General features: G+C 40.8%; 1 protein-coding gene across 1 annotated transcript; it reads right to left on the bottom strand.

Annotated features, from left to right (window-relative positions):
* Positions 1–223: 223 nt before the first annotated feature.
* TSGA13 (testis specific 13) lies at positions 224–15,382 on the bottom strand. Its single transcript, XM_007177146.2, has 7 exons — positions 15,360–15,382; positions 12,892–12,970; positions 10,937–11,008; positions 8,747–8,953; positions 4,080–4,219; positions 3,382–3,509; positions 224–447 (listed from the first exon to the last, which is right to left on the bottom strand). The coding sequence occupies exons 1-7, from the start codon at positions 15,380–15,382 to the stop codon at positions 224–226; spliced, it is 873 nt and encodes a 290-aa protein (XP_007177208.1).
* Between the last annotated feature and the right edge of the window lie 5,830 nt (positions 15,383–21,212).

Below are 21,212 nucleotides of genomic sequence, written 5' to 3'. Positions count from 1 at the left end.
CCCCGGCAGTCGCCGGCCGCTCTCAACCCCAGGGGACGTGACCACTCCCTCTCCTCCTCCCCAAGCCGGGCGGAGGCGGGGCCAAGGGTGGGCTCCCCGGGGCCGCGTCCCCGCCCCTACGGTGACAGGTCGCAGCAGGGGGCTCACCACGGCCCACCCTGCAAGCGACCCGGCAGCCCACGCCCGGAGAGGGCAGAATGAGATTTTATTTGGTTGGCACGCCCTAAATGGCGACTTCTCCAGGCCCCTCAGTCTCTGGAGATGAGGCGAGGGGCATGTAGGGTTTGCTTTCATCGTTTTTTATAATCCACTGCTGGGCCCTTCCGTTGCGGAACGCGCTCTCTCCTGGCGCGGTTCTGGTGGGCTTCTCTTCCAGGAGTGATGAAAGGGTTAATGGTTCCCAAATCATCTGGGAAGTTGGCAGGTCGTTCCCTGACTTCTTGGAGACTGCAACAAAGCACAGGGCACCTTCGTGAATGTGGATTTCCAGAGGGTTTAGGACACTTAATGTGAGACGTAAAAAGAGACCCTCTCGGAGGGCCGAGAAAGCTGGTCTTTACTCTGAGCAAGAGGATAGGTTTTGGACCACGGACTACCATTCCAACCTTCTTTATAATTCTTCCCTTCATCAACACCCACCAGTTTAGGGTCTTCCCTATTTAATCCCACCCATTTCAAACGATTCCATCTGTGGCCATTTTGATGCTTACATAACGCTTAACTAAGTGAAGGTACTTTCACTTGTATATTCATATTCCTCTTAGCCTTTTCAGTTCTCCTGTCTGAGAGTGTAACTAAGAAACTGTTTCTACCTTTGGCTTCACTGTCATCACTTTTTCCAGGTTCTCTTTCAACTTCTGCCCTTCTTGGACGCCTCCGTTGTGGGCTCTTCTTGCTCCCATCCCTCCCCCCCCCCATTTTGAAGCATTATGCCTTGTAAATATCCCTTAAATTTGTTTTCTTATTCCTACTGCTGTCACCTTAATTCAGGTCCTATCTGTTTGTTTCTTGGACAGCCTCCTAACCAGCCTTCATGGCCCCCATCCAAGCAATTCTCTATGTAATCTTTCTTTATTTGGATGCCTGGTAAACATGGAAAATTATTGATGGAAGGAGGAGTTGCTAGGTTCTCTTTTACTTGAAGTAGAGACACTGTTTCAACTTCACAGTAGATTGTCTTTGTTTAGGAAAAGCACAATAATGGGCCCTTTAGATACATAAGTAAATATCCACTCATTTTTCTTGAGGGAAACTGTAAAGTCACCATAATTCTAATAAATGCTGCAGACTGAGATGTTAAGTGTTCTGTTTAGAAATGTAAACTGGGATACCTTAACAGAATCATGCCCTTGAAAAATCAGAGAAATTCTAAACCAGGTTAGATTCTAGACTGGAGAAATTCCTCCTTCCAATATAGATTTAAGCTGAACTGCTGATATCCTGCATATGGTATCATTTAAGATTTAACTCTGACTAAATGTACTAAATGTACTATTATGTATACTAAGTGTACTATTATGTTTGCCTTATCTGGCTTATAAAGCTCAAAGCTTGCTTTCCATGAGGAGTTTCCCTTGAAGGAAATAGATGTTCCTACGTATTTATTCTGGAAATAAACAGGCTTAGGGGAAGGAGCTACCTTTTCCCCTTCCTTGGGCCAAGGGTATTGGAAGCCTAGGCAGAGACAGTGCTGGTAAGCCAAGAGACTCCCAAGAATGGATAATGTGCTGGGGGCCTGCTGGGAAGTATGAAGGGACTGAGGGGGGGCTGAGGCTGAGCCTAAGAGTGTCCCCTTTTAAAGCAAGATAAATGATTCTCTGCCATCCTTTAATTTTTCTTCACATCTGTGAAGTGTTATTTAATATCACAGCTTGGTTTTAGCTGTATATGGGGAGTTCAGAGAGGCAGGAGGGATGTCAGGTGGGGTGGCAGATAGGTACAGAAGGAGCAGAAACACTTGAAGAAGCCAGGTAAGGGATGGTACGATATGACCTCATACCTCTGGAACTGTGACTGTTTGAGCTGAGGATGGCTGGCAATCACTAGGATGGCCTTGTAGAACAGGGAAGCATACCTTAGGGAGTTCCAGAAACTGCTCGAGGAGAGCAGTCCTGTAGGAGAAATGAACCTTATCTTGGAGCCATAGGCTGGTGAAGTCTGGGACCCATCGATTATACTTCTAATACACAAATGTGTGTTCAGTGCTCTGAAATTTTTCAGTGGGTCCCAACTGCCTGCTGGATAAAACCTAAGCCCTTATTTATACAAATATACAAAGCCCTTCATGACCTGGCCCATCCATCTGTCTTACATATGGAAAGTGCTATTATTATTGGTGCTTGATAAATATACAACACTAGTAAGTGCCCCATAAATGTTGCTAAATGAATGACAATTTGTGAGGAGCATTTTTGTTGTACCCCTTCCTTACAACCTTATCCCAAACCTCTTCCACGCCATGTCCTGCCTCAACCCCAAAGAGACTCATGGACCTCTGAGACTCATAGCTTATCCTTTGGCCCTTCTAGAACAGTTTTCCTCGAAGTGTGATATGCATACCACTGGGTAGTTTTAGGTGATACATAGATAAACATTTTAAATTTTAATTATTATGGGACTTCCCTGGTGGCACAATGGTTGAGAATCCGCCTGCCAAATCAGGGGACATGGGTTCGATCCCTGGTCTAGGAAGATCCCACATGCCGCGGAGCAACTAAGCCCGTGCGCCACAACTACTGAGCCTGTGCTCTAGAGCCTGCAAGCCACAACTACTGAGCCCTCATGCCACAACTACTGAAGCTCGCGTGCCTAGAGCCCATGCTCCGAGACAAGAGAAGCCACCGCAAGGAGAAGCCCTCACACCGCAACAAAGAGTAGCCCCCGCTCGCCGCAACTAGTGAAAGCCCGCACTCAGCAACGAAGACACTACACAGCCAAAATAAATTAATTTTTAAAATGTAATTATTATGAATTTGATTAAATGTTTGAGAGAAATGTATAAGAGAAAAAAACCCCATGTGATTAGTATATCAAACCCATGATGTTAATGATATAGTATTAATTAGGACAAAAAAAATAATTTGAAAGAAAAACATTAAGTAAATAACAGGGCAAATAACACATTGACCAAAACTAGTAAAGTGGTAGGTGATGTAGTTTGGAAAACACTATGCTAGAGCTTTCTTGAAATGTGAGGATTTAAACAGGGTGGAAAGCCTAGCACCACTTGGGCCTCTATCAGTTCTTGGCTTCCATGCTAAAAGGAAAACTAGCCTCCAGAACCTCCAAGAGAGATTTGCCCTTATCTCTCGTCCCCATAGTTTGTCCCTCTTGCCCACATCGCCATCCCATAAACCATTGTTTTGATAGAGACGACCTTACCGTCACTCCTCAGATCTCTTTTACAGACTGGAGCAAAGTTGAGCTGAGGGTACATTTTTTTCTGTTTTCTCAAAGCATAGACCTTTGAATACTTCCCTTCACTCTTGAAATCCTTGTCCGTGGAAAACCTTAACAAAGAAAGTTCATTTAGTAGATCCTAGGGTGAGGGATTAATGGAACCACTCACTGCATTCTCAGATTCTGGGGGAGAAGAAAGGACAGTAGGATTTGAAGGTGTTCATTGGTACAGAGTGGGAGTATTGTGCAGTGGAAGGGATGCTTCTAGAACCTAGCATTGTAAACCTATAAAGGAACTCCAGAATCTCCTCTCTCCTCTCCAAACAAGATATAAGCTGCTCCTATAACCAGTTTCAAATCAAATCTCATACATAGCAAATTGTTCCTATATCACAACCCTTAACAGGCACTGAGGGAAATTTTTTTTTGTTGCTTCCTCAAAGCATAGACCTTTGAATACTTCTCTTCACTCTTGAAAATCATTCTTGTGAAAAACCTTAGTTTTGCATTACTGTTTCTCTGTTGCTAAGGTAGAAGTGTGGTTGGGGATCATGTAGGGAAGCTGTCCTATTATTATACAGTTGTCCGCATTCTGTACAACCGAAAAGTGTTTGTTAAATCATATTGAAAAGAGATAGTGACACGAATAAGGAAAAGGTAAGAAAGAGCCAGGACTTCACCTAAACCATTGTTCTCTCTTGGATTTAGGGTCCTCCAACAGTGTCACAGGGAAGACTGGTTTCAGCCCAGATCTTAACTTTTTTTTCTGAGACATCAGAGGTAGGAAGAAGTTCTCAGTGGGCTTGTGCTGATGACTTTCCTGCAGCAAAGGGAAGAAGAGTAAGTGAGGGAGTTAGCTAAGTCCCCTGGACTTACTGACCTAAGCTCCTGGACTAAGCTCCAGTTCCCCTAAAATCATGCAGCAAAACCTGCCGAAGAGGGAAGTAGGGATGCAGAAACCCAAAGAAAAGAAAACATTTCCCTGAGTGGGCTAATACCTGTTCATTTCACAGCCAGATGATTTGTCCAAAGTTAGGTCAGTTTCCTAAGTAATCAATTAAGCTTGCCCACTAGCCCTTTGTAGTAAATGGCAGAAAAATTTCCCAGGTTTTGAGAAGGATTCAATTAGTGAATTGCTTAGGAAACCAAACATTTGGTAATAAGTTGGGAAATAGATCCACGGGATTCTACCCACCTTTCTTGGAGATGGCTGTCTCATTCACATCCCATTCTCTGTCTGCAGTGAAAAGGCCACAGAATGGGATGTTTTGTGAGGTAATAATTTCGTCATTATTAAAGTCATAGAATCAAAGACTTTCAGAAAGGATCTTAAAGGCCATCAAGTCTAACCATTCATCTGACACTCTTATTCCCTCCATAGTAACACTATCAAGTGGTCAATCTTCCTATATCTAAAAACCCAGCCTACTTAATCTTTGATCAGCTGATTGCTATCCCCTGTAACTTCTACCCTACAGTCCAAACGGAATAAATCTAGTGTCTCTTCCACAGAATCCTTAAAGAATTTGAAGAAATCTATCACGTTCCTCCTGAGCGCCCTCTCTCTTCCAGGCTCAACATTGCCAACATTTTGAACTTTTTTTTTTCATATGACATGGCTTTGGGTTCACTGTTCTCCTGGTTTCTCTCATTTTAACTCATTTGAGAAAGTTACAACTTATGTTTACACATTATGTTTATAATTATAATTATATTTATATGTGTGGCAATCTGAAACGAAAACAATATGCTAGGTGTAGCAACTGCAGGACACATCCTATTAAAGTCTCTATTCAAATGTCATTGCTGCTTCTGAGAGCCTTCCCTAACTACACTATCTAAAATCACCGCTCACACCCATCACTCTCCATTCCCTTATCCTGCTTTTTGGGCACTTATCACATTATACATTATCCGTGCGATTGTTGGCTTGCTTATGGTCTTCTACCTCACTGGAATTAAACTTTGACTTAGTCACTGATAGATCCTTACTACCCCATAACGTTGCCTGGTACATAGTAAGTGCTCAATATATATTTCTTGAATGAATAAAAGAATGACAATTAATGAATGAATAACCAAACTAATTAATTGACCCATACTGAACGTTTTTGCTCAGAATTTTCAAACCTCTTTTTTAAAAATGCTTACTGCTGAACCAAGTCTTTTCAATTCTGTACTCATTCTCTTTAAAGTCTTCCAGTTTTGAGGAACAGGAATTCATTTAAGTTACCTCAATTAATAGGGGTTTTACGGTAGCAGCATGTGTGCCTAGGACCTAAGACACAGCTAATAATCTGGCCACAAAAGAGCAGAAACCTTAGCAGAGCTAGACCTTAGAGCAGAAAAACAAAAATAAAAAACTTATCTGGAATCCAAGGCAGCACTATCTAGGACCACTACTGCATGAGCTTGTCTATCTTGTCTCATATCATTTAGCATCATGTCATTAACACACTTCCTACTTTCTCCCTGTCTGCTTCCTTCTGTCTCTAGTGTTCATTCCTTACCTTTACCCTGCATATCTTTTTTTCTACCCACAGCTTCTGCTTATTCATTTCTACTTCAAGCTGCCCCTACCTTCTTCCTCATGGTTTGACTTTTTTATGGCCTTCCTCTGCATGCCCTTTCAGGTTTTATTCCCACAGCCTCAATCTTTTCCTTTCCCAATTCAGATGCCTGGAAGCAAGAATATGATTAGCTCAGGGATTTTGGTTGTTGATAAGTTACATAACCGAGCAGGACCCTGTGGGGCTCCTGGGCACAGAAGCCTTTCTGTCCCCCGTTTCTTGTTCATAGGGAATGGACTCCAGCCTCCAGCCTCCATGACCTTCCTTGAGTTCCAAAGGGAAGATTCGAACAGTCGCTAATCAAGGGAGAAGCAGCCAAGAAACCACCTGAGACGAGATTAAAGGGACCAGAGAAGCTCATCAAGACCACCTGAGACGAGATTAAAGGAGTGCAGGCCCTGCACACACCCTAATCTTATCAGTAACCTTTGAACCATTACTGTAAAACTCCTCATCAAATCCTCCCAGGTTGGAACATAGTTTTTCAGGGCAGGAGCCCACTGTGTCTCCCTTTGCCTGGCAAAGCAATAAAGCTATTCTTTTCCACTTCACCCAAAACTCTGTCTCCGAGATTTAATTCAGTGCTGGTGGTACAGAGGCCAACATTTTGGCATCAGTTAGTTGGTTTTGGTTTTGGTTTGGTTTTTGGTTTTTGTTTGTTTAGTTTGACTTGGGGGTACGGATCTACACCACAGGTCACTAACCAGCCTATGAATTTTGCTTCACTGGATCAGGTGGCCTTCTCTGGTCCTAGGTAGGCATAGAGAATTGAGTCTAGTTATTCAAAATAGGACCTTTTGGGGCATCCTATTCTTCACAAACTGTGGTAGGGCCATGTCACTTAGAAGGGGCTGTGAGTATAACAATCACTGTGATAGACATGTCTGGTCCATTCTTCAACTTGATTGCTGGTACCCACACTCTTCTTATACACATGTCCGGGTGTAGCAAAAGAATGCTTCTTTTGTGCATAATCTTAGGCTCACAAAAGACTGTCACATTTGTATAGTAAGAGGAAGGGATGCAGCATGAATATTAAAGAGGCATTCTAGATATTGGGCATTTCCATCTTCTTGGACTTCTTCCAGATAGCCCCATAAAATTACCATGCTGCCAGTCTTTGACAATCAGAGCCTTAATACTGTCTATTAATACAATTTGGCTGGTACCACAATTTACTCATGAATATGATCAGGTCCCACATGTGACCTGGAAGGCTCACAAAGTGCCAGCTGTTGGAAGAAAGCTCTTCTTGCACCAAGGTTACATGATAGTCTTGTATTTCCTTCTCTACCTTGAGCAAGGCAACCCTGGCTTGACATTTGTTCCTCTCAGTGTATATTATCCACTACCATGAGAAACAACCACTGAGGTTATGTTCAAATGGCACAAATTCTGAGACCCAAGAAACCATAGGCAATGAATTCATTAACTCCTTTGTCAGCATATACCATTGGATATTAGCATTTTATCATCCGTTTGGAAAGGAATCTCTCTCACTGCCATCCATCTAGCAGCTAAGGAAATACTAATTCCATATTGACCACATTTTATTATAACAGTCTGTCTTGGATAATTCCACTCCCAGCATCAAATTTCTATAATAATTAGATTTTTTTTAATTTACACTTTCACTTATTTAATTTCTTCTTGTTATATTAGGCCCACTCTTAAGGCTGTCAAGATCTTTTTTAGATCATATGCTTAAATATCTCTTAATTGATTTTCTTCATTTCCTCTGTTGTTGATTTATTCAGTTCTTCAGCATCTCTCACTTTGACAATTGTAGTAACAATATAACTAATCTTACTGATTTTTTTCTCTTCCACAACTAATACACCTTTCTTTCAACTTCCAAAAAAGGTCTTCTAAAATGCAAATTTGATTTTACCTTTTATCTCCTGCCATTTACTCTCTTACATCCCCCTAAATGCATCTCACTTTCTCATGTCTCTATGCCTTTGCCCTTCCCACTGATTGGAATATTCTCCTTTTTTTTTTTGGACAGGGGTCACCTCTTCTGTAAAACCTCCTTGATTACTCCCTTTCCTCCAACAAAGATACTGTTCTCTACTGTATATTAGTGTACCTTGTATATTCTTTTATTATTCATATATCCTGGTATATAATAATTACTTTTTATATCTCATTTATTGATCTGTCTCTCCTGTTAGACTCCAAGTTCCTTCAAGATAGAAACTGTCCTGTAATCATCTTTATATTTTAGTTCTTAGCTTAGTGTATGTCCAGCAATTGTTTATTGAATTGAATTTGAACTTCTCTAGTGTATAACAAAGTCCCAAACATCTGGCTGCTGTGATAGTAAATTTTCTCTTCTCTCCTTCTGACACCCAAGAGCAGTGGGTATAGAGCATAACCCTTTACCCCTTTCCCAATCTGATATTCGTTTCTGTTCCTTGTTCGTCATTTCCTGATTTATCTGTTGCTACTTCATACTCAACTAGAAAGCCAGTGGCTGGTTTACCCTTTGTTAATTACGAACTAAATATCTTTGACCAAGGAGGAACAATTTTGAATTAAGACCCTCTTTTCTCTGTGTAATGAAGTTTCATGACCGAAGTTTATACAACTCTGATTCTGAGTATTTCCCAGGCTCTCGGATTCTATTTGGTGAAGCATATGGCAAAGAATAAGAAGAAAGAGGTTGGGTCCTGAGTACCATCCCCCATGTTAGGTTAGCTCCCTTCTTCAAGCTAACTCCTAATTCTTCAAGATCCTTACTCAGGGTACCAGGAAACTTCCCCAGGTGCCATTACCTTGAGCAGTAACTCACTGGAAAAGTATTTTGATGTCATGTCCTTTCCTTGAAGGTCGATTGGGCAGGGAAGTGGGTTGTTGGTCATAATCAGTAAGGTCTTATCCTGATCATACTCTGTTACTTTCAATGTGAAGCTTTGAATTTTCCTGTTTCGAGCCAGGAATTTATGCAGTGCAGTGGGCTTCAAAGGCTCATAGTACTGGGCCTGAGCAGACAGAAAGATTTCCAGAGAGACAAAGGGATTAGATCAAGAGCAGATTAACAAATCAGTTGGCTAATCTTTTGCCTCTAAGGGGTAGGGACAGAAGCTGGACAGGGGCTGGGTTTAATAGAAAATGTCTGAAGCTCTCTGTCCCTTTCTTCTTTCAGAGCTTTTCCCTGCAAACAGACCAAGGGGCTGGGGAAATGAGATGGAAAAGTTTCCACATTAAAAGGAGTGAGATGACTTAATTCTTGTGAAAAAGTTGTGCCCAACATTGTGCCCAACAAAATAGGGCAAGCAGAAGTTTCTATGTTCAACCTAAACGGCCTTCTCTACAACTCACTCTGAGGCAGAGGGAAGAAACTCCCAGGAACCAAATCTCCTAGTTCAGAGAGCCCTGAGGGGGCCAACACAGCCCTTATCTGCATCTTCCCACCCACCAACGTTTCTCCACAGGCACAACCACATTAATATGCAGAATAAGCACAAAGTTAAAAAAAGGAAAAGCAGTCACAAAAGACAGCATGTCACTTAAGATGTAGTGGGGGAAGGGGCATGCCCACTAAACTTGCCTTTCCATCAGTAGGAGGAAGGCAGAGGATGGGAGAGGGAGAGAACAGAATACTTCCTGATTCGAAATATGTTTTCTCAATTAAAAGACAACCCTCAGAATGGGAGAAAATATTTGCAAATGAAGCAACTGACAAAGGATTAATCTCCAAGATTTACAAGCAGCTCATGCAGCTCAATAACAAAAAAAAAACAACCCAATCCAAAAATGGGCAGAAGACCTAAACAGACATTTCTCCAAAGAAGATATACAGATGGCCAACAGACACATGAAAGAATGCTCAACATCCTTAATCATTAGAGAAATGCAAATCAAAACTACGAGGTATCATCTCACACCGGTCAGAATGGCCATCATCAAAAAATCTAGAAACAATAAATGCTGGAGAGGGTGTGGAGAAAAGGGAACACTCTTGCACTGTTGGTGGGAATGTAAATTGATACAGCCACTATGGAGAACAGTATGGAGGTTCCTTAAAAAACTAAAAATAGAACTACCATACGACCCAGCAATCCCACTACTGGGCATATACCCTGAGAAAACCATAATTCAAAAAGAGTCATGTACCAAAATGTTCATTGCAGCTCTATTTACAATAGCCAGGACATGGAAGCAACCTAAGTGTCCATCATCGGATGAATGGATAAAGAAGATGTGGCACATATATACAATGGAATATTACTCAGCCATAAAAAGAAATGAAATGGAGGTATTTGTAATGAGGTGGATGGAGTTAGAGTCTGTCATACAGAATGAAGTAAGTCAGAAAGAGAAAAACAAATACAGTATGCTAACACATATATATGGAATCTAAGGGAAAAAAAAAAAAAAAGGACATGAAGAACCTAGTGGCAAGATGGGAATAAAGACACAGACCTACTAAAGAATGGACTTGAGGATATGGGGAGGGGGAGGGGTGAGATGTGACAGGGTGAGAGAGTGTCATGGACATATATACACTACCAAATGTAAAATAGATAGCTAGTGGGAAGCAGCCGAATAGCACAGGGAGATCAGCTTGGTGCTTTGTGACCACCTAGAGGGGTGGGATAGGGAGGGTGGGAGGGAGGGAGATGCAAGAGGGAAGAGATATGGGAACATATGTATATGTATAACTGATTCACTTTGTTTTAAAGCAGAAACTAACACACCATTGTAAAGCGATTATACTTCAATAAAGATGTTAAAAAAAAAAAAAATCAGCTGCAGGGACCACCTTCTTCCCAGTCCCACCCTCCTCCCTCACCACCATTCCCAACAGTGTCCTGAGACAGCTCTGCTTCCCTGTCCTAGGAGGACGCACAGTCACAGAAGCTGGTGGCACTTGGAGGCACTTGGGATACTCTGCAGTGGGCCTCAGCACCGCAGCTGAAACTTGCTCTTGGAGATCTTGGGGGAATGCTTTTATCACCTACCAAATTTGGATGGACTGTGTAATGGTGAAGGTTCTCTAGAACAAATTTTGATTGCCCGACTGCATCAAAAATCTAGAGACAATAATCAAAATTAGTGTTTCAAGTTGTACCTATTCTAAACAATATTCCATTCCTTACCTCACCTTAGTCTGGCTAAAATCTGGTCTCTAACTTAAATTAAGTGAGAAGAACTCCATTCTCTGCACCCTGGGTTTCTGGAATGAGAGCCATAGCATGGAGAGCTAGGTTCTAAGGCATCCTGACAGGGTAGCTTGTACATGGAAATGTGGACCAGCTTTGTGAAATGTTAGGAGCTGTTAGGAAGTGAAGGGGTGAAATAGACAAGGGCAGGATCAAAATTTAGACCGGGACAAATCACCCCTAGAGCTCATACCTCTTTCTTCTGCCTTTTCCATCTCTATAGAAGGGGAATCAGGTGAAAAACAAAACAAAACATGCAAAATCAGGTGAAAAACAAAACAAAACAACCTTTAAGGAGAAAAGCAAGTTACAGAAGGGCAATAACTTCAGGGTTGTCAGTGAAAGGAAGCCTGGAGGATAGCTGCTTTCGGGGCTGGGGGCGGCACACAGGAAGGGAGAAACAATGGTGCAGTCTGCATTTTTGAATATTTCTGTGATATATGATTCTTCCAGAAATGTGGCAAAAAGTAATTGAATTTTGGTAACCCTTCTGTCTACCACTTTGTATTTTTCTGCTGGTGGTGGTGCTGGTGATTGGTGGATTGCTTGAGTGCCGTGTCTGGTGGTAGAGTTGCTGGGCCTCCTCCATCTCCTTCTGCTGACCCCCCACCCCCACCCCGGGCTGTTGCCTGGCCTCTAGCTTAGCCCTAGGTTATCTAAGGATAAATCAAAGGGACAAGAACACAAGGAGATAAAAGCTCTGAGTTACCTCCTTCGGGCTTGGCCTAATCAGGAATCAGATAAAGAGCACAGTCCTGTATGTGGATGAGCATTTCTAAAGATTGCCATGCCCCCAGGGAGGTGATATAGTAAGCTGGGATTCAGAAGAAAGGGAACTCACACTGAACAGGTGAATACAGCAAGAAGGTGAATGGAGAAGAGGGAGATAGTAAGAGTGGGACAGAACTGTGTGATGAGGGGAGGAAAATGCCAGGAGTTGGCAATTTCCAGGGCTTGGAGGAGGACTAGCAGAGATATGCCATACATTCTTTTAGGAATGGTGGGATGAAATAGGGGACAAATCCAAAGATGCAATGATTTAATTTCTGTTACCTTTTGTAAAACTGAAGTCCCTTTGTTCAAAACAAAAATACATTTGAAAAACCTGCTTCACAGGTATGACATATATATTTAGAATCACAGACGTCTCAGAAAAATTTATTTGGGAGAAGATGTAAAGACTTTTCCTTATAGTTGTTTCTTTTTTAATTAATTTTTTGGGGAAAGTCTCTGGGAAAAATGTTTTTACTCCCAAATTTTTCTAAGGTATTGCATCTTGTTTCCAAATTAGTCTCCAGTAGTTGACTAAATCCGTAAGAATGTCCAAATTGGAGTATGTTTTTAGTTTTATGTTGAATTGCACTATCTCTGGCTGATGAAATAAAAGTTGACCTGGAAAATTCACTTGAATATGATAAACCTTGGGAAGCAATCAAGCTATCCAAAGGAGTTTTGTTGCAAGAAGTGACCACAAAATCAAGTTTAAGTCAGGGTTTAACACTCGCTCATGCCCTAAAATAGATTTCTGGTCCCTGGGTTTTGAGCCCTGATTCTTTGCTGATATGTCCCTGTCTCTTCCCTTTTCTATGTCTCTGTTCCTCTTTCATAAAATTAGATAAATTAATGTTGCTTTCTATATAAATCTTGACCCCTTTTTGCTTTTCAACAGGAAGTTTGTGAGACCCAGCTTATAAAGTAGTCTACGCAATTCCAAAGAAAGATTATAAGTGAACATTGCTAATGCTCTTTCTTACCTCATCACTATCAACAATTGTTTCTTTCTCAAATTTAACTGGGCTAGTTCTTGAAGTCTTTGATTTGCCATACTGAAACCTGAAAAAGAGGCAGAATATCGAATTATTTTTTTCTTACTCAGAGTCTTGGTCTTCTACATGTTCTCAACCTCCCTCAATGAAGTCTGGGGACATGACTTAGAAGAGCCCAATTTGGGTGATCACTAATTGCATATGTATGGGTAGTAAAGAACAGGACTCATTATTCAGTCTGCATCCTGGACTCTTCAGTTTGAAGAGTTAATCAAGTGGGACCTCTTGAAGACATGGTGACAACTGATAAGTTGATTTCTTCTAAAATAGGGGTTTTAAGAAATGCAAATTAAAACCACAATAAGCTATCACCTCACACCTGTCAGAATGGCTATTATCAAAAAGAACACAAATAACAATTATTGCAGAGGATGTAGAAAAAAGGGAGCCCTCATACACTGTGGGGATGTAAGTTGGTGCAGCCACTATGGAAAACAGTATGGAGGTTCCTAAAAAAAAACTAAAAATGGAACTACCATGAGACCCAGCAATTCCACTCCTGGGTATATATCCAAGAAAAACCTGAAGATACTAATTCAAAAAGATACATGTACCCTAATATTCATAGCAGCATTATTTACAATTGCCAAGATATGGAAGCAACCTAAGGGTCCATCAACAGACGAATGGATAAAGAAGATGTGGTATGTATGTACAATGGAATACTACTCAGTCATAAAAAGAATGAAATTTTGCCATTTGCAACAACATGTATGGTCTTGGAGAGTATTATGCTAAGTGAAGTAAGTCAGGCAGAGAAAGGCAAATATTATATGATATCACTTATATGTGGAATCTAAAAAATAAAACAAACTAGGGAATATAACAAAAAAGAAACAGACTCACAGATACAGTGAACAAAAAATAGTGGTCACCAGTGGGGAGTGGGAAGGGGGGAGGGGCAAGATAGGAGTAGGGGATTAAGAGGTACGAACTACTATGTATAAGACAAATAAGCTACAAGGATATATTGTACAACACAGGGAATATAGCTAATATTCTATAATAACTTTAAATGGAATATAACATTTAAAAATTGTGAATCACCATGTTGTACACCTGAAACTTATATAATATTGTACATCAACTATACCTCAATTAAAAAAAAAAATAGGGGTTTTAGACCACTCAAGGAACTGGTCTAGTAGACTGCTTAAACAAATTCTTTTGGGCAACTGGACAATCATAATACCCTTAAAGACCACCTACTGTTTTGAATGTCTACCTGCATACTCTTCTCCACATGGAAACAGCTCTGCCCTTGCCAATAATTAGCCAATGATTCCATGAGATGGGATACAGTTAGTGGAACTTCACAACTAAATTTCCAATTCTTAATGACCATGCTTGGATTACTGGTTCCCTCATGTACCTAACCACATCTAAGTTTCCCTACCTAGAATTAAGGTAATAAAAACAATCATCAGTGGCAAATATTCTCATAATCTAAACTTTCATGTACTTTCCCATCTCCCTCTCCCCCAGATACTAGTTGCCTTTGGGGAAAAAGGGCAAAAGTTGCAATATTTAGTAACAAAGAATTTTGGATTCCTTGACCAATTCTTACTAAACCCATTTACTGTCCTAACATAGCGAAAGATGCTCAGCAGTAAGATTGGGTTACTTAAAATAAATAGCCTGCTTTCTCTTTGGAGGTTAAACTAGCTTAAATTAAGTAGGATCCTGGAACTACCTCAACTAAACCTCTCTCCTTTAAAAATGAGGGTGGCAGAGTAAAGACCAACATGAGAAAAGTAGAAATAGCCAAGCTATGTAGTTGATAGGTCAACGGGCTATAGCATGGTACAAATAATCCCAAATCCAGGATCAAATCCCATCCAAGGATGGCTCACTTCCATCTATTGCTGGCCACCAGCTGCATCATTAACTCAGGCCAGAGGTCTTAAAAATAGTCCCCAGGAGAGAGGGTGACACATTGTGGGTAGACCAAAATAAATTCATCTCCACTTAACATCGTAGAGTTGGTGCCCTTTTGATGTGTCCTATTACCTTAAGTTATCTAATAATCAACACTATATTATAAGCTTTATTGTAGCACTTTTCAAAATGATTCTTTGGTATCTAAGAGGCAGCACAGGATCCCAGATACTCTTGTTCAAGGCCAATTTAAGGCATAGAACTGCATGAAAAATGCTTCTTCAGCCCAGCAGTGTCCATCTTTGACAGCCTGGCACTTTTCTTTTGCTAAAGCTACTCTAGTTGCTGTATGAAGCACAGAACAAGATCTGATTTTTGATCCAAGGACAGTAAGTCAATTAAAATGTTTTTAATGAGTGTCTACTCTGTGACTAGTACTGTTCAAAGTGATATGAACTACAAAATGAGTCTGTATAAGAAGGTATTCATAACTTAGTTGGGCAAACAAGACTACACACTTGGCCTGTCTCCTTTGGCCCATTACTGTTCAGTGTTAAGTGGGCCAACCCAAGGCAAATATTCACCCAGAGGCCAAACTCAGTGCCTCTAAATAGTCCACGTTCTGCAGGGGTTCAGTTCAATCCAAACATTCTTTTCTTAGCACAGTCTGTGTGCTCAGCCCCATTCTTGATCCTGTGTGGGAAACAAGAGGAGACTTATTGATGCTGTTGTGAAGGCAGAAAATGCACAAGACATGATGATCCTTGCCCTCAAGAACTTTAGTTGGTAAATGTGGGGAGGGAAGAGAAAGTGATTGTTAAATGTGAAACAATAATGACAAATACATGCTAACATATTAGGTAAGTCAATTCATTTCTTGGGGCCTCAATTTCCTCATCTGTAAAAACAGAGTTAACCAAATGATTTAAAGGTGACATTCTAATTCCACGACAGTGGTGAGATTTACCTATATAAAGACCTGAAATAAAATTAATTCACGTGTCAGATATGGGAGAAATTTGGAGGAGTAGCCATCCTTTAATGTATACCTCCCCTCTCAATACAATCATACTTTCCCAGATATTAGTCCTGACTGGAAGGTTATTTTGTTTTTGTTTTTTTGCTGTTGTTGTTTGAAGTGGTAAGACATAAAAGTGGGGAGGTAGGATGAGATCAAATTATGGGGGCCCTGACAATTAAGTAGAGCTTTGATAAGGCCTATTAGCCCAAGTTCCTATAAAGCCTATGGGTTTGGAGGAAAGATCTATATTAATGTTAATAGTTTTGATAGGTGATTGCTCAGGGTTTATGTTTAGTTTGATTGTCTAGACACAAATGCTAAATATGACTATCTAGAGTTTATCACTAGACTGAGTTAACCTCTGAAACTTCCCTTCAAGGGAAATAGACTAATAAGCTTTTCACCCTTTTCTCACCTTTAGTTTTTCTGGAATTGTGAGTCCAGCTCACGTGTATATTGAAACTAAAATAAGTAGGAGCCAACAAATTGGGGGATATAAGGCTTGTGCTGCTTGTCTGCAACCCAGGGTGGGGAAAAACATCACACAAACACAAAAACTACATCTAAAATAAGAATAAAAAGATGGAGTATACAATACCTTGAAGGACATTAGGAAAGCTTAGTTCAGGGAAGAAGGGGAAATTCCTTGACATGGAAACTGTCCGTTTTGAAAATATTCTAGAGGAGACACAGGGAATTTGTGATGAAAAGGCAATCTAGAATGCTGAGGTGTTCTATGTTGGAGTCAGAGAATGAAAAGTCCAAAGATTTTAAACAAAATCTGCTACAATCTGCTCTAGTTTGTTTTTCTAACCTATGACTCCCCAACATACACACACACTGACCCTTTCACTGTATCTTTTTGAAAAAAATTTATTGAAGTATAGTTGATTCACAATGTTGTGTTAATTTCTGCGGTACAGCAAAGTGATTCAGTTTACATATATATATATACATTCTTTTCCATTATGGTTTATCACAGGGTATTGAACATAGTTCCCTGTGCTATACAGTAAGGATATATTTTCACTATCTTAATCAACCTCTGCCTTAGCCAATGTTTTTACCCTGTTCCTCAGACATAGTGAACATTTATTTCTCTTATTCTCCAAACTTAAAACTCTCTCCCCAACCTCTTCAAACCATTTGAGTCTTCTTTATTTATGTTACTACTTAGGCCTTTCTTCTTCAGAGAAGACTTTCCATATCAATCTAATCCCAAATTCTAGCCTGCAGGTACTGTTTCTTAGTGCATGCAATTATATAGTAAATTGTTATTCTACGTATACTTTTCTTATATGCAGGTTGTTTGCTCCCTAGGCAGTAAGCTCCTTGAAAGTGAAATATGAATTATATATATATTGTTTGTTCCACCCACAGTGCTTTATACATTAGGCATTCAAAATCAATATTTGTTTATTTCAATATATTTGCCAAACGTCTATGACATGTTAGGCACTGTCGTAGGTAATGGGAACCAAATATAAATTAGATGTAGTCTTCGACCTCAAGGAGGTCACAGTTTAACCTAGAAGACAGACCAAGAAAGAGTGGAATGCAACACGTTGCAATGGGCATGTTAGAGAGAAGTTCAGGATGCTAGCGGAGTAGAGAGGAAGAGCACTTATCCTGGATGAGAAGAGACAGGGAGAGGTTTGGAACTAATCCCTAAAGTGAGACTGGAAAGATGAGTATGAGTCAACCAGGTGAAAAGAAGAGGAAATGGGCATTTGAGAAAGAGGGAGCAACACGAGCAAAAACATGAGCATAGAGTAAAGTATGTCTTGTTTAGGAGCATTGCCAGTAACCACAGTATGCCTGGAACATAAGATTTAATGAAGGGACTTCCCTGGTGGCGCAGTGGTTAAGAATCCGCCTGCCAATGCAGGGGACATGGTTTCGAGTCCAGGAAGATCCCACATGTCGTGGAGCAACAAAGCCCGAGTGCCACCACCACTGAGCCTGCGCCCTAGAGCGTGCGAGCCACAAACTGAGCCTGCGTGCCACAGCTACTGAAGCCCACGTGCCTAGAGCCCGTGCTCCGCAACAAGAGAAGCCACCGCAATGAGGAGCACGTGCACCGCAACCAAGAGTAACCCCCACTCGCCTCAACTAGAGAAAGTCCGCGCAGCAACGAAGACTCAACGCAGCCACAATTAATTAATTAATTAATTTTTAAAAAAAGATTTAATGAAACGGTAGCAAGGGATGAGACTAGCGAGGAAGCCAGGGTCTAAATCCTAGAGTGAAGTCCCTAGAAGAAGCTTGTAGGTTATTATATGAATAATGAAGCACTATGGAGGGATGTTAAGTAGGGATACTTTGAACAGTATATATTTTTAAAATACAAAAATGGTGGCCATGTGAACTATAGATTGGAAAGATGCAGAGGCATTTGAGAAAGCTAGTTAGTACTGAGGAAGGGTTGAGAAGGGTCTATGGCAATTTTTGCCACTCACCCCTGTTTCCTAGCCCTGGATGACTTATTCAAAGATGGCCAACCAGATTCTCTCTACTAGGAACGTGAAAGTTTGATAAAGACAGAGAGATGAAAGATGACTGTAGCTGAGTTACCTTACCCAGTGTCCCAGACAGAAAGTTTGAGCTCCACCTGCTAAGGTCCCCAGAAACGCCTCAGATCTAGTCTTACTTGAAGCATGGTTATTCAGTTTTCCCTCCAATTCTGTGAGCTTTCCCAATGTCTTTTCAAATAAATACCCCTTTTTTGCTTAAATTAGTCAGTTTGTTTCTGTTGTTTGCAACCAAAAAAGCCTGAACTGATATAAGTTCTAAAATAAGGTAGTGGCAATGAAGAAGGATAAAAGAAGGAGATCTGAAAGATGTTAGAAAGGTGAGATTAATAAGACTTGGTAACCAGTTGGATCCATGGGCTCATGAATATTATAGTCACATTTCTAGCTCGGTTACCTGAGTGAATGTGGGTGCAATTTACTAAAATGTAGCATAAAGAAGATGGAGTCAGTTGATGAATTTTGGTTTTGGTCCACTGAGTATGAGATGCAGGTGGGGACAGTGTCGAGTAAATGGCTTAAAATATGCTTTTGGGAAAGAATTACACATTTGGGAATCAGCATCAAGTATATATGCTAGTTGAAACTATTGGAGTCAATGAGCTTAAGCAGGAGAAACGGTGGGCTGAAAAGACACTAAGGCACAGGACAGAGCCTCAGATAAAGCAAACACTAAAAGAAGAACATCATGAGTGGATGGTGTAAAGAATGCCAAAAAGGAGTGGCCAGAGGTCGGAGAACCAGGAGAAAGGAGCCCCAGAAATCACGGGAAGAGATGAGAAAAGAGAGGAGAGCCTCTACCTTAAAGCATCTAAACTGCAACTTTTGAAGGTACAGAAAACGATTAAAAACTCACAAAAAGTAACAAAGCTTAATAAACAAGCCCATGCTACCAATTATAAGGCAGATAAATCAGATTTTAAAAAATCTGCTAGGCTTGGGTTCATGGCAAAGCCAGGATTTGCTTGAACAGAGACCATCTGAGAGAAGATAATGTGAATGTATTATACATTCTCCCCTGACTGTCTTCTTTCCAAACACAGGAGCTGCATCCACCAAAACTCAGGTTGGTCATCCCTTTCTACTACCCCTTAGGTGTTGATCTATGATGGGACCTAAGAATCGTTCCTCCTCATCCCTTCATCTCCACAACTTTCTATGTCTAGATGGAGACCTCACAGCCCAGGTAAACACTGGGTAGTAAGGATGAGGTGCTTGGGGTGGCATAGTGCATTTGGGGAGTATTAGGTGAGGGCAGGAGGCAGGAAGAACTCTTTGTGGAACCATTTTCTTCCTCTCCTCCTATTTCTAACTGCTTATAAAACAGAAACTTCTATCCTTTTAAAAGTATTGGTACGGTAGCATCCTCCCTTCTTCTCTGAAAAGAAAAACTATGGCATACAGTGCTGAGCAAGGGTAGGTAATCCCAATTTTGGCTCTTGCTTTCCCAAACAACCTGCCAGCAACATGTGGTTAAGTTACCTGGGGGCTAGGGGGATGTATTAAAAAGCCAAATTTATATTCAGGTCCCAGCCACAGACTCCAAACTAGCCTCTAGCAAAAACAGATACTTCGAAATTATTTGATTTTTGCATTTTTAAAAAAATTGCTTCAGAACCTGTAGGGGGAGGAGGTATATTTGGTACCTCAAATACTTCAACATCCTGGCTGCAGTGAATGCTGCAGCTGTAGTTTGAACGTTTTACATTGGTTCAGATACCAGCGAACTAGGAAATAGGGATTTCAGGAAATTATCTCCATGGCAAAGCAAAAATGAAAGCCTGCTAGAAACTGGAGCCTGGGCAGAAAGCTTTGCCTAGCAACCTGCCTTCCATCTGTGGGCAGAGTGGGACCAGGGTTTAAACATTCATTCATCTCATCTGTTGATCAATACCAAATCTGAACAGAACTAGCATTATTCAGCGATGAATGAATGGAAAATGACTTTCAGAGTTAATGAATTTTATGAGGAGGAGAATGTAGCTGCAGCAATAGCCACTGTGGAATAAATATGGAGCTAAGAAAGACTACCAGAAATAGAGACATACGAAGAAGATCAGGAGATTGGGAACCTGGGAAATTCAAGGCCATGAGATTTGTTTGTAGATCTGTCTATTTAAAATATGGGGATATCTACTCACAAGAGAGAGTGGAAGCTGTCTCTCTACACAGAGCTTTCATTCAATTTAGCACAGGAGTGTAAGGGATATGGGGGCCAAAGGAGAAACAATAGGGAAGAAAATGGGTTTTTTTAAATATACAACATGGACAGTAAGGGATAGAAGGTGGTCTCAGGAAATACCTTGGGGCTGAAGCCGCTCACCATGGCAAGTTTCTAAATGTTGTGATGGGATGCTATTTGGAGGAGCAGAAGATGTGTTTTCCCATTCACGGCACCTTCCCAGCCCCACTGACACATTTCATTCTCTTGTATCTTTAGAGCCTTTCTCCTGATCTAGCTCAATGGCGCCACAGAACAAGGTTGCAGATTCTTAGCTTGTAAGTCCAAGCATCAAAGACCCAACTGTAAGACAGAATGGTTCAGGAAATAGATGTGATCAATAAAGATGCCTCTCTCCAAGAGAGAAGAATATTTGTTAGTATTACAGAATTCTACCCTGATATAGGAGACACAGCGTCACAACTGATTGTCAAGATTGAGTTCACCCACAAAAGGTAGACTCTGGGCAATTAGCATTGATTTATTGGCATCTCAGTAGACTGAAACCGACAAGCTTTCTCCCACCCTCTTACTTTTTTATTTTCTTGATCCTTCCAGTTCTTTCAAATAACATCAGACTTTTCATAGTGTGATAGCC

This window comes from Balaenoptera acutorostrata, chromosome 7 (genome assembly GCF_949987535.1).
Source record: "Balaenoptera acutorostrata chromosome 7, mBalAcu1.1, whole genome shotgun sequence".
In the NCBI taxonomy this organism is placed as follows: domain Eukaryota; kingdom Metazoa; phylum Chordata; class Mammalia; order Artiodactyla; family Balaenopteridae; genus Balaenoptera; species Balaenoptera acutorostrata.
The sequence above is the reverse complement of the archived record's forward strand: the minus strand, read 5'-3'. Positions and strand labels throughout refer to the sequence as shown.